Source organism: Haliotis rubra, unplaced genomic scaffold, assembly GCF_003918875.1.
Source record: "Haliotis rubra isolate DU_JTF1 unplaced genomic scaffold, ASM391887v1 Scf33, whole genome shotgun sequence".
Taxonomy (NCBI): Eukaryota; Metazoa; Mollusca; class Gastropoda; order Lepetellida; family Haliotidae; genus Haliotis; species Haliotis rubra.
In genome coordinates, this window is record NW_025767002.1 from 3,357,148 (window position 1) to 3,377,031 (window position 19,884).

The 19,884-nt window shown below is 39.3% G+C and overlaps 1 protein-coding gene across 1 annotated transcript; it reads left to right on the forward strand.

Annotated features, from left to right (window-relative positions):
* Nucleotides 1–11,333: 11,333 nt before the first annotated feature.
* LOC124284182 lies at nucleotides 11,334–18,364 on the forward strand. Its single transcript, XM_046720243.1, has 4 exons — nucleotides 11,334–11,381; nucleotides 15,484–15,679; nucleotides 16,794–16,901; nucleotides 17,231–18,364. The coding sequence occupies exons 2-4, from the start codon at nucleotides 15,488–15,490 to the stop codon at nucleotides 17,372–17,374; spliced, it is 444 nt and encodes a 147-aa protein (XP_046576199.1). The 5' UTR covers nucleotides 11,334–11,381; nucleotides 15,484–15,487; the 3' UTR covers nucleotides 17,375–18,364.
* Nucleotides 18,365–19,884: the final 1,520 nt, after the last annotated feature.

The following is a 19,884-nucleotide window of genomic DNA, read 5'->3' on the forward strand; positions in this document are numbered from 1 at the left end:
TTCTTGCCCAGGATTGCCTGTAGAATTTGTATTTGTTGGCAAACACTGCTGATGAAGTCTCTAGGTGTTGCCACGGTTTTATTGTAAGGTGACACCAGCAACATTGTGTCAGTGGATGGTACGCCATAAAGCAATAGGTACTGTAAGACTGGTGATTAATTATTTGTGTATGGATGAAGGAGGGGGCAGGAAATAATGTTTTTTAATTGATATGAGCATGATTTAGGGACTTGTAATTTATTAAGTGGGAAGGGGTGCACAAAGTAATATTACATCAGCAACATATGATAGTCCTGAGAAAAATGGTCCCCCCCCAAACCCCCTCTCCTAATGAAAAATGACCAGTCCCTTCCATCTTGCATGTCCTGCCATGCAGCGATAACTGTGACTCAAAGGAGGTATGACTGGCAACTCAACCCTTCCTTCCCCGTGTCATACAATAATTACGGGGAAGTTTGTTGTCCAGTAAGTCAGTATGGAGGTACATATACTTCATAGTGGTGGCAATTCCTGCTGTGTGTTGTGAAACAGTTGCTCAAATTAGTGGCTAATTCCTTAAACAGTGTTTATGTGCTGCTGTCTTCTCAAGTGCCAGTGTTACAGGCTCAGGTCATGAGACTTGCTTGGTACACAACTGTCATACTCCACAGTGAGCTAATTTTGTACACAGCTGTCGGGCTCTTCATGGAGCCAGTTCTCTGCACAACAGTTAGGCTCCTCATGTAGCCAGTTCTCTACACAACAGTTAGGCTCCTCATGTAGCCAGTTCTCTACACAACAGTTAGGCTCCTCATGGACAACAGTTAGGCTCCTCATGGAGCCAGTACACAACAGTTAGGCTCCTCATGGAGCCAGTTCTCTACACACAGGCTCCCTCATGTAGCCAGTTCTCTACACAACAGTTAGGCTCCTCATGGAGCCAGTTCTCTACACAACAGTTAGGCTCCTCATGTAGCCAGTTCTCTACACAACAGTTAGGCTCCTCATGGAGCCAGTTCTCTACACAACAGTTAGGCTCCTCATGGAGCCAGTTCTCTACACAACTGTTAGGCTCCTCATGTAGCCAGTTCTCTACACAACAGTTAGGCTCCTCATGGAGCCAGTTCTCTACACAACTGTTAGGCTCCTCATGGAGCCAGTTCTCTACACAACAGTTAGGTTCCTCATGTAGCCAGTTCTCTACACAACAGTTAGGCTCCTCAACAGTTCCAACTGATTGTCACACTCCTCATGTAGCCAGTTCTCTACACAACAGTTAGGCTCTTCATGTAGCCAGTTCTCTCTACACAACAGTTAGGCTCCTCATGTAGCCAGTCTACACAACAGTTAGGCTCCTCATGGAGCCAGTTCCTCATGTAGCCAGTTCTCTACACAACAGTTAGGCTCCTCATGGAGCCAGTTCTCTATACAACTGTTAGGTTCCTCATGGAGCCAGTTCTCTACACAACAGTTAGGCTCCTCATGGAGGCGGTTCTCTACACAACAGTTAGGCTCCTCATGGAGGCAGTTCTCTACACAACTGTAAGGCTCCTCATGGAGCCATTTCTCTACACAACTGTTAGGCTCCTCATGGAGGCAGTTCTCTACACAACAGTTAGGCTCCTCATGGAGGCAGTTCTCTACACAACTGTTAGGCTCCTCATGGAGCCAGTTCTCTACACAACTGTTAGGCTCCTCATGTAGCCAGTTCTCTACACAACAGTTAGGCTCCTCATGGAGGCAGTTCTCTACACAACTGTTAGGCTCATGGAGCCAGTTCTCTATACCAATGTTAGGCTCCTCATGAAGCGAGTTCTCTGCACAACAGTCAGGCTCTTCATGGAACCAGTTCTTTACACCATTGTTGGGATCTTCATGGAGCTGTTTTTTACACCATTGTTGGGCTCTTTTGGGGCCAGTTCTCTACACAACTGTCACACTCTTCATGGAGCCACTTATCTACACAAGTGTCAGGCTCCTAGGTTTTTCATCTATTAAGTATTGTATGTTTCCCTATTGATATAGCCTGGCATGTGAGGAAGATGTGATTACACCTGTAGTAGATTTGAATTGATGAAACACTCCATCTCTTTGTCTTTGTTTATAATAGTGGTGTATGTTGCATCAGGAGACAGATATCAGTGATCTTCATGTTATCACTGGTCATCCAAAGTCTCATGTACTGCCTCATACGAAAAGTCGACGCCTTGGAGCTTCAGTTTGAGCCTACTTTATGAAGCAAAGGCAGATAACTCTAATAGCATGTTCACATCCCGATGTGACCCATGGCGTGTTTCAGTTGATAAATCTCATCATTTTCTATTCTTTAAAGGGGACAAATAATGCATGGTTTAAGATGCTTGATGCAATGTAGGAACTTTTTGTAGTGAAAACGTTTTTGTAAAGAAATAATTCTTGGAAACGGGAAGCACTGGCTCATTACCTATCATATTTAAGAAAACTTGGGATTGAATCTGAAACCTTGGACCAATGTTGTATATGTACATGATAAACTGGGGTTTTATTCATGTAAAGAGAACAAGCAATTATAAGGCATGGTCTTGATATCCCTGACTTGTACAGTGATATCAGCAATAGAGATAGGAAAGTGCCATTATGGCTGATTTAACTGAATAGATCATGATGAATCAACCATTTCTCACATGTATTTATACATCATAAACATGATGCAGTGCAAAGTAGTCAATAAACCAGTCTCAGAAGGGCTTGTCGGTAGTGTGAGATTATCAGTGTAGACGGATACAGGAAGGTGTATTTCACATAAAATATGAATTTGGTTTTGTAACTAAATGTGTAAAAACATAAAAGCCACAGAAACTTTTACAAATATATTCTGTAACTTTAAGTCAGTGCTATTTCTTCAGAAGACACTGACCCGTGAAGGTCTGGGTTAGAATATTGATCTTCAGTAACCCATGCTTGTCCTAAGAGGTGACAAACGGGATCGGGTGGTCAGGCTCGCTGGCCTGGTTGACGCATGTCATCGGTTCCCGATTGTGCAGATCAATGCTCATGCTGTTGATCACTGGATTGTCTGGTCCAGACTCGATTATTTACGAACCGCCTCCATATAGCTGGAATATTGCTGAGTGTGGCGTAAAACTAAACTCACTCACTCATTCACTCAGAAGACACTGTGATTATGTTAAAATGTTATTAATATTTGTTATGGCACAGTACAGGTTGTTGTCTTTCAAGTATGTGGTTGTGAAGTAATTGTGATGTATGCAAGGAGATTGTGATTTGTCATTTAGTATCCCTCGAAATTATAAATCTAGCCCTGCCATTAAGGTATATCGATGGCACAACACCTACCTGCCTATGGGGGCTTGGCCTAGGCGATGCTATTCACCATGCAGACTTGCATCCCTTTAGCCTCTGGGAAACTTGTAGTTTGAATCCCAGTTCACTGTGATTATGTTTGGGTTATTCAGCACCAGACCTATCGGATTCACCAAAGTGGTAAAGGTTCAAGACCTACATCACATCCTTCCATACATAAAGCTGACATGTATGTAGTAGCTGGAATACTGTTCAGGGCTGTGGATTAGACCCAGCTCTATCACTCAGTCAGTATCTTTCAGTCCAGATAGGGGCGGTGGGGTAGCCTAGTGGTTACAGCGTTCGCTCATCAAGTCCCGGGTTCGATTCCTCACATGGGTACAATTTGTGAAGCCCATTTCTGGTGTCCCCCGCCGTGATATTGCTGGAATATTGCTAAAATTGGCGTAAAACCATACTCAGTCAGTCAGTCAGTCCAGATAGCACTTGCCCTAACTCTTCCACCCACCCACAACACACTGGCACCATATTTCAACAAACACATAGTTTTCATTAATTCTGGTAACTAAAAATTTACTTATGAAATCTTTTAATTCAGGATGTTGTGTGAGTGTCATGTGCCCCACATCCTGTTATTTTTGTTAGTAGGAAAAAAATGGCATCTAAAAATATATAAACTGTTAAGTAAGAAGCCTTTGCAGAATGGTAGAAAGTGTTCAGTAAAATACATTCTTGCCCTGGCATGTGTATGTTGTCATGTGTTTGTTTATTTCTATGCAAATTTCTTGACTTCATGTTCATGATATTAAGGAGGAAAGAGCTGTTATTTCACAGATGTTTTAATGACTGTTGTCATGTTTGATCAGCATGTATCATGCTTCAGAATTCCTTTGTCTCAACGCAATCATTGTAAGTGGCAATTCCTAGCTTTGCACCATGTGAGTCAGTGCTGTTTGTACATTTGGATTTAGTCACATGTCATAACTGGATCTATTCACCTGTCATGACTGATTCTTGTCACATCACATGTCAAGACTGGATCTTGTCACATGTCATGAGCAGATCTTGTCACATGTCATTAGTCACATGTCATGACTGGATCTAGTCACATGTCATGGCTGGATCTAGTCACATGTCATGACTGGATCTAGTCACATGTCATGACTGGATCTAGTCACATGTCATTAGTCACGTGTCATGACTGGATCTAGTCACATGTCATGACTGGATCTAGTCACATGTCATGACTGGATCTAGTGACATGTCATGACTGGATCTAGTCACATGTCATTAGTCATGTGTCATGACTGGATCTAGTCACATGTCATGACTGGATCTAGTCACATGTCATTAGTCACATGTCATGACTGGATCTATTCACATGTCATTAGTCATGTGTCATGACTGGATCTATTCACATGTCATGACTGGATCTAGTCACATGTCATTAGTCATGTGTCATGACTGGATCTATTCACATGTCATGACTGGATCTAGTCACATGTCATTAGTCACATGTCATGACTGGATCTAGTCACATGTCATTAGTCATGTGTCATGACTGGATCTATTCACATGTCATGACTGAATCTAGTCACATGTCATTAGTCACATGTCATGACTGGATCTAGTCACATGTCATTAGTCATGTGTCATGACTGGATCTATTCACATGTCATGACTGGATCTAGTCACATGTCATTAGTCATGTGTCATGACTGGATCTATTCACATGTCATGACTGGATCTAGTCACATGTCATTAGTCACATGTCATGACTGGATCTAGTCACATGTCATTAGTCATGTGTCATGACTGGATCTATTCACATGTCATGACTGGATCTAGTCACATGTCATTAGTCACATGTCATGACTGGATCTAGTCACATGTCATTAGTCATGTGTCATGACTGGATCTATTCACATGTCATGACTGGATCTAGTCACATGTCATTAGTCACATGTCATGACTGGATCTAGTCACATGTCATTAGTCATGTGTCATGACTGGATCTATTCACATGTCATGACTGGATCTAGTCACATGTCATTAGTCACATGTCATGACTGGATCTAGTCACATGTCATTAGTCACATGACAATAATTCTTTGCATTTTGTCCCAAATAACTGTTGGAAGAACTATTTTGGAATATTTACTTCAGTCGTATTCAAATTCCTTGTTTGTACTATGTGATTGTGAAAGAAAGTTTAAATGAACCTTGACTTAATCATGAGTACCAAGCCTGCTGACACTAAAGAAATATCAGTCTCCATCAATAAAGGGCTGTAAGCAAGCACACACAGGATCATCACACATTTCCTGGGTACATTTTCCTTTAACAGTTACTTTTAAGTACACATTCATCATTCAGAACTGTTTGTCGTATCATGTGTGAAGGTATGGTAGCTATCCAATTCCATCACTCAATGTTTGGGGTGGCCATTTCTTCAAGGGGTCTTGACATGTGGAACTATATAATGTATTGCTTGATAATATACAATTTGTTGTAGTGATGCTTTGTCATGAGACAGTTCTAAATAAACGAGGCTATGAGAAAACAAATGTAAACAAATTGGTTGATTGTAGGTCTCTGTCATGGTGGTTGATAAGTATTGATGTATGATATTACATTGATGGTATTTACTGATTTTCTTGCGATATATATTAATCATTGACTAGCCTTCAAAATTTTCAGCATAGACTTTAAACCTCAAGACTGTCACAACGTGCTATGTCCATATTTTCATCGTTATGAAGATTATTTTGTTTTCAGTGATGGATGTATACTGGACAAAAATAGTGAAGGATATATGTAAATTTTCAAATTGTGAATACTGATCTATTTATTCATTGACACACTGATAAAATATCAATCATAAACGTACCAATATCCCTAACATATTTTGTCCAGTATAGTTTGAATACTTAAATTACATATTCTTCTTGAAATTAGTTCAAGTTTATATCCAATTCATATTGTAAATAAATGTAGATGAAATGTGTAGGGAGAGAGCTGAAAACAGAATCCCTTTGTATGGCCACCATCATAGAGCTGGAATAATGCTTATTATCCAGCCTCATGTAAGAATGTCGAGTTTTGATTGGTTCACGTGACTCTGATAAAATACCATGTACACCCATCACGATCCGCGAGCAGGGAGTACAAAGGTCATATCATCCCGCCGACCGAAGTGAGAAAAGCCTGCATCGTCAAGCCTTTAGTAACGTGCGCTGCATTGAGGTCAATCGATCAGCTGGTGTCAACATGGCAGCAAGGAAACGTTTTGCCACAACAACTGAGAATGAAATTGATGCGTATTGTTTTCTTTTGATTTAGTAAAAACATTCAGCTAGATAAATGCGTTATCGCATCGTGTCTCGGGAAATACAGGGTTTTATCGGTCCCTCGTAAGGTTGTATTCCCTTCGCCTCCGGCTAGGGGAATACAACCTTACTCGGGACTGATAAAACCCTGTATTTCCCGAGACACGATGTGATAACTTATAGTGTGGCATCAAACAGCAAAAAGCAGTCCTGTATCAGGGCTTGTATTTAAGGGCTTCAGGGTATGTTTTAAATTTTAAAAAAACACCCAGGGTATCCTGTTACAAATTCGAAGTTAAATTCCGCTGATTAAAAGACACCTGGAGATATACCAACCATTTTGACTTTTTCAGAATCAGTGAAGTATTTTGAACCAAACTGTGCCTGAATGATAAAGTGAAGTATAGAGAATGTGGTCACTTCATGAGTCTGTATGATGGGGTAGCCTAGTGGTTAAAGTGTCTGGTCATCACGCCGAAGACCCGGGTTCGATTCCCCACATGGGTACAATGTGTGAAGCCCATTTCTGGTGTACCCCCGTGATATTGTTGGAATATTGCTAAAACCTGTGTAAAACCATACTCACTCACTCGCTTCATGAGTGTTTGGATTAGATATTGACCAAACTACAGGCATTATCACATATACAACCATTGTCGGTAATGCCTTGGTATAGTGAAAGGAAACGAAGCATAAGAAGGGACAGTTGATACTTGAGGCTGAGGGATTCAATGCAAATGACAATGATTATCATCAAAACCATGCTGTCAGTGATGCTGATAATTATTACGATATTTTTATTATTATTTTAAATTAAAATGTTATCCCCAATTATCCAGTATACGCAGCTGCCACAATATTGTCTATGTGTTTCCATTCATGTATCTAGTAATGCACCTTTAACTTGTAAAGACCTTCCTTTCTATAATTGTCTGAGACTTGACTGATGCATTTCCACTTTCTGTATTATTTCCATGTGAAGTTTTTATACAGATGGTGGTACCTTTCACAAGCATGTGATCAACAGCTGGTTAATTGTCTGGCAGTTTTCAGATTAATAAGTTGTCATTGTATCCTGGGCCCGGTGGGGTAGCCTAATGGTTAAAGCGTTTGCTCGTCACGACGAAGACCCGGGTTCGAATCCCCACATGGGCACAATGTGTGAAGCCCATTTCTGGTGTCCCCCGCCGTGATGTTGCTGGAATATTGCTAAAAGCGGCGTAAAACCAAACTCAGTCAGTCAGTCATTGTATCCATCTGTGCATCTTACTGCTTGAATGAACACGTTTAGTGTGTTACACAGCTTATGTTTTCTGAGAAGCAAACTCATCCAAGCCAATATACAATAACGTTAGAGTAGAATGGGTGGCGTCTCAATTCATTGACAGAGTTATGTCCCTTTGACATAATCCAATGATTATGGGTTTGAGTCACAGATTTTCCCAGGGTTCTGTTGTACAAATATGGCTGAGACTGTCGTAAGTTTATGTTTAGGTATGGGAGTTACGATCACCTTATCGCTAAGATTGCTTTGTAAAATGGCACCCAAGGTACTTCATCCCTTCTCCCACTTTCAGCTGCCACACCCTCTAAGTATAGGGGCGGTGGGGTAGCCTAGTGGTTAAGGTGTTTGGTTGTTATGCCAAAGACACGGGTTGAATTCCCACATGGGTACAACATGTGAAGACCATTTGTGGTGTCCCCTGCCGTGATATTGCTGGAATATTGCTAGAATATTGCTAAAAGCAGAGTAAGGTCACCCACTCACTCACTCATAAGTGTAATGATCTTTAGTGTAATGTTCTGTTGAGGTATCACTGACCTGCCCTTGCTGTCAGAGTAAGCTTATATACTGGGTGTTTAGTATTATCTCATGCCCAGACCAGACTGAGTACTTGTTTTTAAACCACCTGTCATATTTTATCAATTACGAAGGATATAAATTCTGTAACGTCCAATATATTTATCTGACAATTTACAGATACATTTTGACGCAGCTTGTACTCTCTCTCACTTGATTCAGCTTAGACTTCATCTGTCAGCAAAGGATAACATAACATGAAAACAAATAGAGAATCTCACCCTTGTGTCTTTTCATATGAAATGTGCCAACACTCGTCTCTATATATCTAAAACTTATGTTTGCTAACTATCTGTCATAAAAAACTTGCAAGTTTCCCAGGAGCGATATATGATTTTATCAACCTGTTGATATATTTGATATCAAAAGACATGTGGATGAGATTCTTTGTATCATCCAAAATAATTCATCCATTTGGGAACAGTTTGGATCATAATGATACTTAGGGTGCACAGCTTACAGTTAACAAGCTTTAGTAACTTGTTGTATTTGGGGTTACACATTCTCAATAACAGTACACATTACTACAGTCCGTTTGAGTCAGAAACGGACCGATGAATTGCAAATTTTATCATTGTAGAAAATTGCCACATAAATATAAATAGTACACATGTTTATCATTTACTAATACCCAACAGCTTTCTTATATTTGAACATTTTCTGGACTCCACCAAAAAAAGTTCTTTAAGAAACTATCATTAAAATTTTGACACAGTTCACTATTTGTTACGAGGGAGGAGTGCAGAGAAAGGGACAGCCAGGTGTTAGAGAAGCACGTGCACATGTGCCCACCAAGTTATTGATTCATTAGCCTGTGCTGTGCCGTCTCCATCCTTTCTCGCACACCTGGCTGTCCCTTTCTCTGCACTCCTCCCTCGTAACAAATAGTGAACTGTGTCAAAATTTTAATGATAGTTTCTTAAAGAACTTTTTTGGTGGAGTCCGGGAAAATGTTCAAATATAAGAAAGCTGTTGGGTATTAGTAAATGATAAACGTGTACTATTTATATTTATGTGGCAATTTTGTACAATGATAAAATTTTCAATTCATCGGTCCGTTTCTGACTCAAGCGGACTGTAGTACTTTTAGTGGTGGAGTCCCAATAGGTATTTCTGAGAAATGTAATCACAAATATAACATGCTACATTTGACCACTTTCTAAAATGGCATTGTGTATTCATAACCAGCTTTAGTGTTAGACTGGAGATATTGTCACTGTGACCCCATGATAACGAACTCTAGGTCTGCAGATTTACATGCAGCTGTCTCCTCAAGGAGAGATCAGTAGCTCCTACCAAAACAATATCTTCTGTGCAAGCCTGTTTTAGATAATAAAAGAATGTTTTTATTGGCACAATGCAGTAGTATGTCATGAGTCACTGATTATTTACCTATTTAATAAAATGATACTGATTCACTCTTTCCATCCCTCTGTTCAGCCTTCTCTTCTACCCTCCCTCATTCCTTCCTTTACGTTTCAAGTGGAAAACCTATGAAACCAGTAAAAAAAATGATCTATCCTATGAAGATTTTTTTACTTGGTAATTTTCGAGTATATGTACCTATTTGTCATCTGAGACGACTTGGCCTCGTCTGTGAGAGATACACTTGTATTTTCTCTTATTGTTGAATACTTCAGTGATATTTACATTTGTTTCATATTACATTGTGTAATAACAATCTATGCATTTTCTTGTTTTTTCATCTTGATTAAATATTTCCAGACTCACAATGAGTTGTGTTTTGTGTATGACTCGTAAGTAGTCACACTGCTCTAGATGTGATAATGAATCACAGGCACACATATTGTTGAATTGGTGGACATAGGTCACTGAGGATTGGTGAGTGAGACTGACACAGATACCCAGCAGGTAGGTACAATGATCATATACCACTCTACTTGCATTAGGGATGATTTTTTATCTTTATATGATACACAAAAAGGATTATTATGAAATGCTGAGTGTATATTTAATATATCTAAATGTGATATGTTAAATCAGATAATCAGTATCAAATGGTATACAAAATGTATTTCCTTAATTAAGTAGGTCCTTGTTAAATTAAGAGCATTTGAACTGTATGACTTGTCTGTGGCCTTTCAATGTCAAATAAAATGTCTGCCTTGATTAGCAGATTGTGTTAAAGTAATAGATAACAGATTTTATAAACCTCATGGTGAGAGGGTAGGCAGGTAGGAATGACACATTAATCTCACTCACAAGACACGTTGCTGTAAATGACATGGAATAAAAAATTGTGAGATAAGATATGTAATGGGTTAGCTGACACTTCCTTGTATCAGAGACTTTTTGGTTCCCAGCCAGTACGTTTGCTTCAATAACATTGGTATTAAATATTCCATATAATTTATGTCTGTGTTACAAGTAGCATGTGTAACATTAACCGGTTTCATAATTGTTAAGTAGAATGAATCCGAATTTTGTATTATGAATTGTCATCTGTCTATAAATAACAGGGGTTTTCCAGAACCTAATCTATTTTTAGATGGGGTTTTCCCACATTTCAGCCGAAGAATGCGGAAATAATAATGTCCTTATTATTACATTATCATTTCTACTATTGGTATAGTCAGGATTATTTTCATGATATGTAGTTATTAATGAAAAATAGTTAGCCCACGACAGGAAGAGAATGAAATGAAAAGTGCGTAGTTAAAGAGAGCAAATACCATATATGGTTATCAATAAAAGTACGAGAAGACTGTCAAACAACACGTCAAAGTGCCAATCCCAGTCACACATTCAAGATAAATCTGTAGTAACTGGTACATTTACATAACATACATTACAGGTTTGTGCACTGTTAAGGTCACGTGACCAATAAAACACGCTGAAGGGTATTCCCCATTTAGAACTCACGCAATTCTCCGCAGTCAGCCGACCAGGTCAGTCCAGAGAGTAGTCCTCTCAAAGCAGGTTGCACCGCGTTGTAGTGTTCTTGATTAGGGTTTGCATTTCATAAAGGTTTGGTTTGCAATTCTTATTTCAAACAGGTAGTTTATTTTATAATACTCCATATATTATTTCTATTCTTTATGTTTATATATTTCTCGGAATATTGTCTCAGGTTTTGTATTGGGGCATATGTTACGCAGATATTAATACTTGTTGTAATAACTTCTACAGTAAATTAGGAGTGGCGTGGAGCTATGACAAAACCCTAAATATAGGTTGATTTAGATGTTAATAATATTCTTTGCGAAAGAAACCCTTATTAGTATATAATATTAATTACATGGTCGTGTGTGCCAGTACTGAAGGCTACAAAAAAAATAAAAATATGATTGTTATTTTGCAGGCAGGACTTTAAATGTTAACTCACTAAAGCAAAATGCATTTTTCAGTTTGTCTGTGTCACCAGTGTTCCCGATGGTACCATCTTTTTCAGTTTATATGTGTCCATTTTGTCATTTTTTTGCTTTCTTGGGGATGTGGGGTGTGGGGGTGGGTGGGTGGTGGTGGTGTATGATATATTTAATTACGCAGTTTCACTGATGATAATATGTTTTCATAATGCCGAAAAACTCTTAGTATTCACCTTTTGCTGTTTCCCTTCCCCCTCTTAGAGGTCATGGATTAGTCTAGTACTTGCATGTGTTCCCTCGTCACGCCGCAAGCTCGGGTTCGATTCCCCTCACGAGTATATGTGCTAAACCCATTTTTGGTGTCCCCGCTGTAATATTGCTTGGATGTTGGTGAAAGCGGCGAAAAACCATACTTACTGTTCTGACGATGTTCAACGTATCTACACCGTGAAACATCGTTAATACAAACCCGATTATCCGGAAACTCTTGATACAGGACGATTAGACCAGCCTCTTTCTTTTTTGTTTAGGAAATTTTTGATCAGGTCGGAGGTCGAAAAAACATAAATGTTTAACATGAATGTTAAGTAAATAGTGGGAAAAGGGAGAAATTATAAAAAGGTGTGTCATGTGTCATAAATCGTCAATGTAACATAACAAGTTTTAAGATTAAGTTTCAACAGGTTTTAATTGAAATATTCTCTATCATATATACACATGAACATATATAACGATATTCTTTTTCACATTTTACTTATTCATTGTCAGCGATTAAATTTTTAAATTTTTTTTATTTTGCTGTAGACAGATTAGTGAATCAGGTTTTAAACATTTGACTTTACTGTGTAAATGGTGTATTTATTTTTATAAAGGGACATAACTCCGTCTCCTTGATACGTTTCATATTGTCGATTTCATAAGTTTCCGTTCAATCACGTCATCAACTGTATTTTCTGTGTTTGTTATTTAGGGTCCCCACATTCAGCAACAATATTACGAAACTGGGCCCGAGAAGTGATTCTACATGTATAATTATAAAACTACGAATATAGAATATTATTGTGCACATAGTTTCTAAATCGCGAAGTTTCTACAGAACTTGTATATTTGTATTGTGTATCACTGTTATTTAATAATGATCTTCGTCCCTTCAAAATGTACATTTTTATTGATTATGCTTAGACTTAAGCGTTACCACTAAAATCGTTTCCAGATATTATTGAAATAGAATATCATTGTGCAAACAGTTTTGAAATATAGAAGTTGCCACAGAACTTGCATTTGCATTGTGAATCAGTGTTATTCAATAATGATCTTCCTTCCTTCAAAATGTATTTGATTATGCTCAGACATAACTTAATAACCACTATTACCATATCCAGATATTTATTAAAATATTAACTAGAAAAATAAATTAATTATAGGATTTTTCATCAAAATTGATCAAGGCTCGAGGCATTTCGTTTATTGTATCCATTTAAACAAAGGACACTAACTGGCGACATATATATTCACATGACTCTTTAGTGTTTGGTACGACTAAATAAGCTGAAATTTGTATCGAATGAAAAACTGGGGAGACACATACACATAGCCTTGCTCCAAGGCTGTACTGAAGGCTAAGGCCATGGATGTATAGCAATTCTATCCTTTAAAGAGGCAAGTCTAGATAAGCGGATAGGACGCTAGTCTGTTAGAGGGATATTTATATTTTTTCGAAATTATGAGTGAGTGAGTTAAGATTTATAGTCACATCGGCAATATTTCAGCCACATCGTGCCCAAAAAGAATTCACCATAAATACATGTAAATTATAAAAACCTGTCATCGAAGGACAGTAAAACCAACTAGAATAGCACAGTATCAAGGAATAAAACTAGCATCTCTCTCTAATATTGGAATTCAAATTAGGATAATACAGTATAAAAATGGGCTATAGATCGCCAGACACGGAAGGTAGTAGAAATTGCCTTAGAGACTTGTGCAAGTCTAATATACACATAACGGTTTCTGTGTCTGTGGATACTGCAACACAAGGCAGCGATGCATAACAGTTGCGATGATGATGACGATGATAATGATGATGTGTCATTGTCACCACGCCTTTTCGGTCCAATATTTAACGCTTTGCTAGTTGAATATTTGTATATACACATGTAGTTTTAAAAGTTTGCTGGTTTGATGTTTAACACTGCGATATTCCAGCAATATGACGCAGCTGCCTGTAAATAATCGAGTCTGGACCAGCCAATCGGGTGACTGACATCATGAACATTGATCTTCAATGGCATATGTCAGCCAAGTCAGACATTTGCTGATGTTCTAAATCACCGGCGTGTCTGGTCCTAACTGATATTGACACAGCGTCTGGCGCGTTGGAGTAAAGTCCTAAAGATTCGGAAATATACATTTTGTTTTATGTACAAGTTGACTTCTTTGAGTGGCATTTTAGAAGTTGGGAAGTACAATATAGAACAAACTTTATGGATAACAACTTCTCCACATTAACCAGAAGGGTCAAGAACATCTGTTCAACTAAACTACAAGATGAAATCGAACACCTCAAGAAAGTCTTCGTAGAACGTAACCACTTTCCATCCCACTCCATTCTATTCCCACTGACGCGGGAAACAGATATTTCAGATTTATCGCTTCATAATGTGAATTCCTTGCATTTGAAAAGCCCACACAGTCAAGCAGTATGTGCTTGATGGTGAACACCTCATTGCAAGAGACACACATGGGAGGTCCATCTCCATCCTTTTTGAGTAGTTAGTCATGAGTAAACCGACTGTGGCCAATGCATGACTAATGTAGATTGAAGGGAAATAAATAAAGCGTATATAGTGTACATGCCACGGGCAACAATAAATAAAGTACTTGAAAACTACCAGCATTTCTCATGTGAATTTCCTTCCGTAACCTTTATAATTAGATAGAATCTTCCTTATTAATATGCAACACTTACAGACGCAGATTTAGAACTCCACCGTGAAACTTCCTTCCAGTAAATATTTTCTCCTACTTTGCTCCAAAAATAAAAGGCTGTCCTATTGAAACCAGAAAAAGAATTATCGGAATACCCTAGTCACATGACTGACAAAGAAAGTGATTAAAACATTTTTGGTAAGAAAATGGTAATCCTTAATACCAAAGGCATTTAACTATAATATATTTTATATTTATTTTTATGACAAGTATTCTGTTCATGTTAATGTTACATAAAAAAGTATAAAACAATTAATGGCCCGCCTTGTTACTTCTACATAGTACTGTCTTTCCAAATAAGACGGGGTTTGTATAGCCCAGCGGTGAAAGTGTTCGCTCGTCTCGCCGAAGATCCGGGTTCGATTCCCCACATGGGTATAATGTCTGAAGCCCGTTTCTGGTCTCCCCCGTCGTGCTATTGCGGGAATGGTGCTAAAAGAATCGTAAAACTAAACTCACTCACTCACCAAATGAGACCGATGACGCGGTTGGAACTGTTGTTCGAATCGCTTTGCAGAGTTGCTTCCCTTAGGTCAAAAATGGTGTGTTAGAATATCATATTTTTCCTGATTATGTTTCCGGTTAGTAAGGACCTGCCTATGCTCGAGAAATTCCCCAAAGAAATAAACGAAAGATTTGCATCGGCGTAAAACCAAACTCACTTTCACTGTGACTGATTTGTATTGTATGACAGTACAATGGAGGACTTCGACATCACCACCAGCATGCCGCTTTTGTCGGGCCTGGAGACGGCGTTTGAGGACTCCCTCATATCAAACACCTGTATCCCCCTTCTGAAACAGGAACTCAAGTCCAAGATCCAGATCAAACGTCTTCAGCAAGGTCAAGGCGAACTCAAGGTCACCTTTGAGCCGAAACCCAAATACGAGGTACGTGAAATAAATATGTTTAGTTTATATATCAGCGAGTTTGTGAAGGTAAGGTGTTTCGTGTCAAATGTACCGTTTATTAAAGGTTCATTTAAGGTTTGAACAGGTTTTGAGTTTGTATCCCCCTATATAATAATAGTAATCAGCTTGCCTGTCCGTCCCTCCGTCCGTCTATATCATAAGCCATCTACCATATCTGACATCCACTTGATCATCCAAACACTATAAAACCTGACATACACAGTTCCTTATCCATACTCCTTGTTTTCAATAGCTCAATAACCTGTAGGGACGGTGGGGTAGCCTAGTGGTTAAAGCGTTGGCTCGTCACGCCGAAGACCCGGGTTCGAATCCCCACATGGGCACAATGTGTGAAGCCCATTTCTGGTGTCCCCCGCCGTGATGTTGCTGGAATATTGCTAAAAGCGGCGTAAAACCAAACTCAGTCAGTCAGTCAGTCAATAACCTGTACACAGACACATGGATACATACGCTCTCATGAAGTTTGTCATAAGACTCTTGTTGGACTTGATGATTACTTCAAATTTGTGGGAGACGAGGGGATTTGTCATCTCTTTATGACTTTTGATACCCTTAACAGCATTATAGGGGTAAAGATCAAATGGGTATTCACCTGGGAAAAACATAAGAATATCAGCATTAATGTTGTACATCATCTTCATTATAACGCGCGTGCGTGCATGTGTGTGTCTGTGTGTGGTGGTAGCCTCTGTTGTTATGTTGTTGCCTTGAAGATGTTGCGGTGTCGTTGATGTTGCCGTTATGTTGATATTGTAGTGAGTGAGTGAGTTTGATTTTACGCCGCTTTTAGCAATATTCCAGCAATATCATGGCGGGGGACACCAGAAATGGGCTTCACACATTTTACCCATGTGGGGAATCGAACCCGGGCCTTCGGCGTGACGAGCCAACGCTTTACCCACTAGGCTACCCCACCGCCCCTGATATTGTAGTGAGAATGTAGTGATAAAGTCAGATGTTGATAATGATGGACAACAACTTCTTTTTTATTGACTCACAAACTTCTAGAATGATGATGTAGCAGTGGTGCAGTGGGAATGCCGTAATGATGATGATGATGTTGGTGTTGTAGATGACGGATGAAGAGAAACAAAAGCAGGCGAGGAGGCGAGAGGTGAACAGGATCGCCGCTCTCAAGTTCCGGAGGAAGAAGAAGGATAAGATAACAGAGCTGGAGGAAGTAAGTCACGTGTGTGTACTCACCTGGTGGCTGATGGGGTGAGCACGAACATCACAGTCGCTATGGTGACACACTTGTTCAAATAAAAAAGGTTCCAGTAATGAACATCTTGACAAAGGTCAAGTCTACAAACGATTCCTTGTATCCGTGACAATAGGAGCCTTGAGTGAGTCAGTTTAGTTTTACGCCGATTTTAGCAATATTTTAGAAATATCACGGCGGGGACACCAGAAATGGGCTTCAAACATTGTACTCAAGTGGGGAATCGACCCTAGGTTAGAATGATGGACAAAGACGTTGGTTTTTAAGAGTAAATATTTGCGTTGCAGAAAGCGAACCAACTAACTGCTGAGAACAAGCGTCTTGAAGAGGAGCTACAACTATGGCGGAAACTCCATGAGACCCGACAGGACTCTTTCCCCGTCACCCCCGAGAGTGGCTATGTGTGGTTGGTGATACAGGCTGACACGTGACCCTACAGGGACCCCGGTGCCGAATAAAGACTGAGACCCACCACGTGATATGTGACAGTTTTGCCTCAGGGCGATGTGACCTTACAGGATTTTCTCTGTGTGGGAGAAATCATTGTATCTAAATATGTATATTTATTCAAAGTTCGCTGGCTGGATATGGTGTCTGGGAATTACAGTGCTTTGCCATCAATATACAGAAGGTATTGTATCCAGTTTTATTTTCTCCGATACTACCTTTCCACTATAGCTTTCAAGAGATATATCGGTCAGCTTTGGTCAGACAAGAGATCGCGCAAAAACGCTTTCTGATCGGACGTCATCATTTGATGGTCACGTGAAATTTTACGCATGTAGCTATCAACTGACGTTGTGTACCCGATCTGGCTTCACGAATCAAATCAATCCAAGTACAAGACCATCTTAAGTTTATGCTAAAGAGTCACGATTGTCTTAGCGCTAAGATAGCTTTGTGCAACAGGTAGGCCTTGAGAATGATGTTAGTTAGTGTGTCGAGACATTCATAGCGCTGAGATGTCTTTTAAACGTGACGTATGTTTTCAGTCATATATGGATACCTTAGAACTTGATTACACTAGATAATGTTTATGTGGTTTAGCAATCAAAAACTCGTAAATTTATTTTTTAATTCACCGTGTCTAATTTAATTCATGTACATATACGGAGACTTGCGTTTACAATTGTACTCTTATGTTGTATTAATTACAATTATGTGTATGTGATTCACCCACATTTATGCTGTATTGCAGCTATAAGCATGTTCTATACGTTTGTTTACCTGTATCTACGGGTTACAGTTTTTGTTAAATATTTATTTCTACGAAGAACTATCTACAATCATGTTATGAAGTACAAAAATGAAATAAAGAGAAGCAAAACAATAATACATTGCTTTGTATGAATCTTTGCTTGATTCCAGGTACGTTTCGTTGTTTGTATTATCAATGACATGTCAAATACCGGTGGCCCGAGTGTTGCATCTTTTGCTTTCTTTCACACCCGGGGGTGACAAACCCACGTGAGAAAACTGGTATCGGACATGTGTGTGTGAGATCGATTTCTAAGCCCGTGATTGGCTACTTGGTGATGACCTCGGGTCAGATTATGACGGACTACTTTCCTGATTAAACTTCACAGATAGGTTACCCCATTCTCTTCCCACAGAGGTTATTTGTCATATCTTCCTACGAACCTCTGTTCTAATACGGCAATATTTCCCGTTTCTGGTAAAATCCCCTAGCGGCAAAAAAGTCGCACCACGAATCATCTCCCTTCTTTCTATCCAATCAGAACACGTGTTACATCGACTTAGATCCAACTTGACTAACACAAGCAAATGTGGGGCCACAAATATCCCTCCTCCGCCGTTACATGACTGAGTTCTGTCTAAAAGAAACGTTTGCGCATCGTGCAGGGGAAGAGGTTCTAGTTTTTCCGAAGCATACGGAAATTGCCGAGGCCTTGCGAATGATCACTTTTGAAACAACGTCGCTGATTGCACAACCAAATCTGATTGCAACCAATCACGAATCCTGAACACTCGCACCATGAAAGGGCCGTACTAGAACAGAGGTTCGTAGGAAGATATGACAAGTAACCTCTGTGGGAAAAGAATGAGGTTACTCGTGCTTCAATTGAACGGTTACAGCCCACCTGGCCTAAAATTCACATCTGAAAAAAACCACTTATCCACACTAATCCCATAAAACCAGTGAGGCATGAATGCCCACATAGCCTAATGAACTTTACCTACCTAATTGAATAATTTTAGGCCATGTGGGCTGACACCAATCGAACAGAAACTTGCTAGTCGTGCCAAACACATTTACACCTTCATGCTATTTCCGCGATTGTAACATAAACAGGTATTTATACAATAAAACACAATTAGAATAAATATAACACGAATCTAGTTATTTTCTAATTCCTTTTATAAAAACGTTTGATTCTAGTCATGAATTCAAAATGGCTCGAACAATCAGTGATGCCTGTGTAAACAATTATGAGAATATCGCAGTCAGAGATAAAGGCCGGGGTTCCCTTTGAATATTCAAAATGTATAACATACCTTTACTGCAGAGATGCGACAAGTGGCATGTATGTCTTGCCAAAATACCTGACACGATAACGTCAGAGCCTGTCCATTGTGAGATCGATTTGCCTCGTGGTTTCTTTGATGAATTGATGAATATGACATTTTTACTGACAAACACGATGGTTCTTTCGATAAAGATCCACTTCAGCTCTGAGCTACTGTGTGCTATTCAAATGTTAACGAATTCCCCCATGACAATCAGAACTAAAACACACTCGTTGAAACAATGTACAACATCGAACGTTTGCAAGGGTTCATGCGTGCAAATGGCGACGACACACGTCCTTTCATCTACATTTACATGCTAACATCATCGTTTTAGAGTGTTTAATTAATTTTCTTGTGATCTTATCTAAACTAACGGGCAAAGAAACGATATCAAAATTAATTTGATACA

What these genes read in the sequence shown, in the direction of transcription:
- LOC124284182 (XM_046720243.1), top strand. Translation starts at nt 15,488, where the DNA reads ATGGAGGACTTCGACATCACCACCAGCATGCCGCTTTTGTCGGGCCTG. An exon ending in AGCCGAAACCCAAATACGAG is followed by an intron (nt 15,680 to 16,793) that starts GTACGTGAAATA and finishes TTGGTGTTGTAG; the next exon opens with ATGACGGATGAAGAGAAACA. An exon ending in AGATAACAGAGCTGGAGGAA is followed by an intron (nt 16,902 to 17,230) that starts GTAAGTCACGTG and finishes TTTGCGTTGCAG; the next exon opens with AAAGCGAACCAACTAACTGC.